At 38.6% G+C, this 7471-nt stretch overlaps 1 protein-coding gene across 4 annotated transcripts in view; it reads left to right on the forward strand.

Moving 5' to 3' along the window:
- GRIA4 (glutamate ionotropic receptor AMPA type subunit 4) overlaps positions 1-7471 on the forward strand; it is a 521444-nt gene that overhangs the window by 155296 nt on the left and 358677 nt on the right. For all 4 annotated transcript variants that reach the window (XM_019525166.1, XM_019525165.1, XM_019525167.1 and 1 more), the window contains exon 3: positions 364-603. In XM_019525166.1, coding sequence (XP_019380711.1) covers positions 364-603 — 240 coding nt within the window. The remainder of the gene's footprint in view (positions 1-363; positions 604-7471) is intronic.

Here is a 7471-nt window from a genome sequence, read left to right on the forward strand (position 1 = left end):
CACACGTGCGCCTGTGTCCTCCTTCTCCCCACTGCTCCTGGCTCCCAAAGAGAATACAGAATTCACATAAGAGAATACAGATGGACTTTTCATTTGCAAAATGCTAATTTCTTATTTAAAACATATACACCATTTTAATTAGTACAAAAACAGAGAGAAAATCTGTTATCTTATTTTATAACAAATAAGGACCAAGAGGTTTGATGGCATTTTTTGTTCCCAAACCAAATTTATATCAATATTCAAGTTGTAATACACAAGTGAAATAGAAACAAATAAATACAATTGGAATATAGACACTTGGGAATACAAATACAAGTTTAAAGTCTCTTTTACTAATTTAATTATTTTGTTTTCTTTCAGTTTGTTCCCAGTACTCTAGAGGAGTTTTTGCCATTTTTGGACTATATGATAAGAGATCAGTACATACTTTGACTTCCTTCTGCAGCGCCTTGCACATCTCCCTCATCACACCAAGCTTTCCCACAGAAGGAGAGAGCCAGTTTGTGCTGCAACTACGACCGTCTTTACGGGGAGCTCTCTTAAGTTTGCTGGATCATTATGAATGGAACCGTTTTGTCTTCCTATATGATACAGATCGGGGTAAGTGGCAAGCCAGCTTTTCTCATTCCTGAGTCCTTGACTGATTGTTGTAATACCCATGCATCTCAGATGCTTTGAGAATATAGTAAAATAAGGGCAGTGGGTTGAAATAGCCTTTTGCAGAGTGTCTCTGCACTTTAAGAAAGAATTCCTCCCTTTGTAGGTGTTTGGCACTAAAATGTGTCCACTATTGCATAATGCCCCATAGTATCATAATACTACATCTGAAATACGAAAAGGTGGTCATCAATGTTAATGTCATCAAGACACATGGTGTTAGCAAGAATTAAAAATCAGAGCTTCTTTTTGGCCCTTGATTTTTCTCACCTGGTTTTGATTACAGTAGTAGTCATAAATACAGAGTCACTCCATTTCTATCATAGGACCTACTGAAGTATAAACTGAGATCCTAGCCTGGTCTCTTTAGTTTCCATATTGTAAAAGGATCAGGTGGAGGGTTCATGCACAGTAACTACAGCCTGCTATTCAAGAAAGGAGAGTAAGGAACGTGGGTGTAAGAGAAGATCTCTATATAATACAGATCTACTGGACAGTAAAGTAACCTGGAAAGAGTACAAAGCAGCATGCAATGTCTTCCTCTTTTTCTTGTGACTGCAGATAGCTACCACAATCCATCCTACCACAGTCTGCTATCTACTTATAATATTCTGTAGTGTTTGAAAAATGTTACCTCTTCTAGCAGAGTCTTCCTATTGAAAGATTCTGAGATGCTCTGTTATATTCTTTAAGTGTGCACACTGTCCTTGGGCATGTCAGACATACTGGTTGGTTGAGTAGGATTTCATCCTCCCCATATCCTCCCTTCATTTACTAGCAAAGTTCATCAACACTGGTTTCACTTATGGGACCAGGATCTGGACTTAATGATTAGGCTTTCATGAGAGAGGCAGGATTTTTCTCTTTATGTTAAGGATTTGCTTACAGAAGAAGATTGACTGGCATAACTAGAATAGAATAATTATTCTGCTATAGCTATGTATATAGAGCTCCCCATGTGGACAATCTGTTCTGGAATAAAAGTGGCTTTATTCTTCTATAATTGCTCTGCTTTGGAAGTGGAGTAATTATACTAGAATATAGCCACTTTTATTCTAAAATAGTGTTCACATGGGGACTTGCAGCATCATAGTTGTGGCAGCATAATCATTCTATGCTGGTCCATTTTCTCAAATAGGTGCTAATTTGAGTGGATTCTGAGGTCAACTATTTATTATGTGAAATGCCTGAAAGACATGGAGTTGGGCCAAAATTAGTAAAACATTCAAGGATAGGAGTAATCATTTATTTGATTAAAAAGTTTTGTTAAAAACTTTTTGCCTATTTGCATGTCTAACAAGAGAAGTTTGAGGTCTATTGTTGAATCATTCAAATTATAAATCTTCCTGTTTTAAAATCTATTCCATGACCAAGCTGCAATAGCAAAGAATCTCAAGAAAAACAGCAATGACAGAAAAAGTGCAGCAGAATATCATTTAAAGACTTTGTGGGAAAGCAGAAGTCCACAACCTTTCTGATCAAAATTCATATCCTTAATTAGACTGAGACACCATTTTCAAGCATGCAATGTTACTCCAAGGGCAGTTTTGGAATATCATTTATAGCAATTATTCTTAAGCAACTCAGCTCAGCAACTTTATGTTCATCATTGTGTCTTTGATAAGGACATGAGATATTTGTCTGGTAGAAGCATGGGACTATGGCATCGGATAGTCTTTTTGCATCTAAAGAGCAACTTTTGTTGTTGCTGAATTTAATAGTGGGGAAAAAAGAAAATGAATCTTCATTTTAGACATTCCAGTCAGCTGTAAAAACTATGGCTGCTAGAGCTGGCATATTCCACAGAAAATTTACATTCACATTATTGCTAAAAAATGTTCATCTGTGTTTTATAAGTATTTTATTTCTTAAAAGAAAAGCAATATAGCCACTGCATTCATACCCGTTAAAAGAAATGTAAACTAATTGGGAAATGTTCAGAAAAAGAAGCTTAGAAAACATGACCTGTAAAGAAGGTTAAGATGATGGAAAATAAGATAGATGGTTGGGGGAGGTTAGTCATGTTCATGGCTGTTAAAAAGGGAGAAAATCAGTTGTTCCCTGTGCCCATGGAAGTTGGTATGAGAAATAATTGGCTTAAATTCTGGTAAAGGAGATTTAAGTTTGATATAAGAAAAAATATAAGAGGCATCCTGCTGCACCCTGGGCCATGCCAGTCCACAAGATTGCATACATGGCTGCCCTGTTGGCAATGGCAGCCATGGGGCTGCCAGTGCAGTGGCTGCTCTTTTTGGGCCACCCCAACTCAGCAACTAGTACTGGTGCCCCAGTGTCGTTGAGTTATAGTTAGTTGGGCAGGCAGGATTGGCAAGCGTTGGTCTTAGTTTTAGCCCTATTCAGCATCTCTACTACTATTCTGAATGATTTTATAGACATCACACTAATTAAAATCACAAATGACACTTCAGCAAATTGGGAAGCATTGCAAGCAACAAGTAGGTCAGATGTAAACAGAACACAGGAATCTAGAGAGGCTAGAAACACCAAAAAGTCAATAACCTGGAAATCTACATGTGGAGAAAAATAACTGAAACAGTTATTCATTGGTAGGGACGTGTAGTACTTGGAAAGCAGCGATGTTTAATAAGATCCAGTGTTGCTAGTAAAACAGCAAATTGGAAAAGCACTTGTAATGCAATCTTTCAGCCGACAGAAAGGCATTGTGCCTTTGGCTTGGCTATTCAGTAATATAGTTCTTTTGTGTGTAACACTAGTGAGCTTACTCTTAGAGTAATTTATTAGCTTTGTAAATTTTTTTTTTTTTTCCTTTTTCTTTTTACTTACAAAAATTCTTGATGGAACTCAGACAAGACTAAGAAATTATTAAGGGTCTGGAGGACTGGTAAATTAGGGAAGGGTACCAATGCAGGAATTCCCATATTACTCCATCCTAATTTTGCATTTAATTTAGTATCTTAGGGAGACAATAAGAAGGACTAGATTCCTTAGAAAAAGTTTCAGTTGCGGGGCACCCTGAACCAGCTTTACTCAGCTCTTCTGCTGACAAACCCAACTTTCACAAGAGTGGGGTATGGATAGGACTGACTGGGAACTCAAACGTGACAGAGTTGCCATTGAAGCATTCACTCTCAAAGTTCTTGTTAACTGGTTAGAATCTTGCTGGGGAGATGGGTTCTGCCTCATTGTAGGCTCTCTTCACCCTACTGCTATATGGATTTTGGCTTTGAATAACAGCTAGAGGAGCTCTCAGAAAGAACACACTTTCAGAAGTTAGGAGGTATGGGGAGGGAAGGAGCCAGAGCTGTGAAGGGGGGGAGTGTGACTTGGAGTAGAATAAAAGGTATTGAAAAGGAGACAGTGATTGAGAGGAAACATGCAAGTTCAGAAGTAGCACATGTAAAGATATATCATGTAGACTTTTCAGTTCACTGCCACACCCATCTCATACCACAGTGTCCAGAAGGACACTCTCACATTTAAAATAAATAGTATGTTTCTTGATGGATTAACATTGTATGGATTGAAAGTTGGATAGAAAATGAAAACTGCCATATTACGCCCCCTCACCTCTTAAATATTACAGCATAGTATCATAGTATTAGCATCAAAGGGGACCTAAACAGATCATCAAGAGGGCAGGAAGGGTGCCAGGGTCATATCACCCCAGCCAAATATCTGTCCAGCCTCCTCTTGAAGACCCCCAAGGTAGGAGAGAGCACCACCTCACTTGGGAGCCCATTCCAGAGCCTGGCAGGCCTAACTGTAAAGTAATATCTCCTGATGTCCAGCCTGAACCTTCTGTCTAACAATTAGTGTGCTGTTATTCCTAGTAATCCTGGGTGGTGCCCAGGGGAACAGAGCCTCCCTCAATTCCTGCTGGTCCCCCCTGGTGAGTTTGTAAATGGCTACGAGATCCCTTCTCAGACTTCTCTCATGGAAGCTGAATAGGTTCAGGCCCTTTAGCCTCCCTTCGTAGGGCCTACTTACAACGATATCAACATGGCAACTGAACACTGATTGACCAATTCAGAAAACAATGTAAATGATAGGCTCATACCTATGTCTTTTGATTCAACATAGAAGGCTTTTCACCCACAAAATGAGACTGCCTAACCAAGCTATACTGAAAATTAACATTCCCATGTTACAAAAAAACTTGCTTAGCTTGACAAAGATGCATCAAAACACCATCTTCCAGGATAGCAACGCCATGCAAAACACTAATTGACAACGTATCCACTAAATGTTTCATTGCCACCATTGGTTCAACCAAATCACAGCCATTGTTCAGTAGGCGTTAGAGACTTCAATAGCCATTACAGATGGCAAGCATGCAACTACAGTGATGCTTCAGGCAAACAACTTCTCAGTGTGCCTCAAACTAAATAGGCATCTGCTGTTCAATCATAAGCAGCCAGGAAAATTTAATTTCACGTGATAGAGAAAAGGCTATTTATTAGACTTCTACTTTGTATCCTACGACCAAAGCATACAGGTTCTGGTTGCAGAACAAACTGCCCTGAGTGACTTACTGCATAACCGACACTGTCCTGTTGTCAGACACATTAATCTCCCCATCTGTTCACATAGCAGCTGAGGTCATGTTGGAACTTCATGAAGGCTGATTGGAACAGCTAAAGAAAAACCATAGAAATAATGACTTGCCAAATATCTGTAAACATAGACAGCTATGATGGATTCACAGCCTCCTTAAAATGGTCACAAAGAAAGAATTTTTCTGTGCTGTTGCAACCAAGTTCCTAGAATAACTGGACCCTGATGGATGAGAAAAATGGATAAGAGCTTTTAACATTTGGCTATCACCCACTCAAGCACACACTCAAGCAGGAAAGCCAAGAGGCTTCTCTTTGGTCTGGGAGATGCTACCCCTCCCCCAAGTACTGTTCCATATGTTGCCACCAATTCTAATTCATCCAAACACTCCTGAACAACAAAGCCTAAGCAAATCAACATCACAAAAGAACAGTGAAGAAAACCTTCATTCTTCTCTACCTGAATTCCCAGCAACATCATATTTGTCACCACCATTCTTTAGATGAGATGTGGATAAGGCCTTAGCATTCACTAACCCTGAGCAACCGACCACCCTATGAATATCAGCAGCAGCTACCGTTATCCCTTCAATGAGGAGAACGCAACCAAATGATAATGAACATAGACTTGCTTATGTATGAAGTTCCTGGAAAACTTCTGGCATAATGCCTTCTGATTAGCAGCAGGAGCTCTTAAAGCCTTGGGACTGTCACAACCAAGTGAATGTGAGAAAACCATATGGTTAAGAATCAAGAGCTGATCACAGACTCTAAAAATCAACCACCTGACTTCACTATCCCATGTTAGATATGGATATAGCAAACCATATCAGAACCTCAGAGGGATGCTGAAATTGCCTACCAGACATATTAAAAATGAAAGCCTGGTAGGCAACTGTGGAGAAGATATCCGAAACATGGAACATCCAGAGATGTTCTATCCTTTTCTAGAACAAAAGTCCTGATTCATTTTGTGTTAAATGAAGCTATGGTGTGGTAACAAATGTTTACATCAACTTCTAATGGCCCTTTCATGTTGCCACATGAGAGAAAAAAGGAGACTTTGCTCTAGTTGAGAACCTACCTAAAATAGTATGTCAGAGAGGCTACTAGCGCAATTCTACTCTCACTTCAAAGGGACTGCACTCAAGTAAAAAGAGCAGTGTTTGTTTCAATGCGCTAATATTTTTCATAGGTCTAAGTTCTTAGAATTGCTAATAAAATTGATTGTGTAATAATTTCTTAGCAATTAGATATGTAGAAGGTGTTATATCTAATTGAGTTATCTTAATATATATTTTATTTAAAATAGGAATTTGAAAATCGTAACACTTGTAATTCAAAAAGCAGGCAAAAATCCCTCAGGAATCTCATTTATTTGACAAAAGTATAAATGTCAGTAACTGTCTTGTATGCTTGGTGTAGTATACCTAACAGATTGTCTATACAGGGTCTATCTACACGTGCTTTTACTCTTGCCTAAACTTAATGCAAATTTGCCTAATGCACATTAAGGCAATTTAGGTGCGTGTCTACACATCCATTCACTAAGGCACATTAACAGAGAGTGCAGACCAATTTGGGACTACAGTTAGTCCCAGGTCAGTTGACATACACAGCGTTAATGTGCTTTAGCATGTCTACACATGCGTTAAAGTGCTTTAACTATTTGCACCTAAATTTGATACCTGCTTTTGCAGGTATCAAATTTCCTATTTTAAAGCGCGTTAAGGGTATACACATGTAGATCCACGCCATTAATGCACCTTAAAAATGGCTCATGTAGGTGTGCCCATAGAGAAATTATCCTAAGATAAGAAAGGGTGTAAATTTAAAATGCAGTAGGCATTTTGGAGTAGCTTTGCAGATGCACACTCTGGTTCAGGAGTGTCTGCACAAGAAAAGTAACTGAAATTGTTTTTTGGAATAAAATTACCTTTATGGGATGATAATCCAGATGAGTCCTAAAAACAATTTTGCATTGCAAATGATGTTTCTTATATGATGAAATGAAAGGACTTTGCCTTCTTTGATCCTAAATGAGGAGCTGGGGGTTCTAGAGCAATGCATTTAGTAGCTGTGTTTTTAATATATGAACTAAATTCCTTATAAATCAGACAGTGCTAAACAGAAATGAGTCTCATAATATAATGGCTTTTGGCTTGTTTAGTAATCTTTGAGCCACATTCTACTCTACTGTATGCTGGTACAAAATCTGTACTAACACCCTGGACTACACCAGTGTATATCTAGAGTAAGGCTGTTGGCTAGAGTGA

This window comes from Gavialis gangeticus, unplaced genomic scaffold, assembly GCF_001723915.1.
Source record: "Gavialis gangeticus isolate Ggan-Ray unplaced genomic scaffold, GavGan_comp1, whole genome shotgun sequence".
Classification (NCBI taxonomy): domain Eukaryota; kingdom Metazoa; phylum Chordata; order Crocodylia; family Gavialidae; genus Gavialis; species Gavialis gangeticus.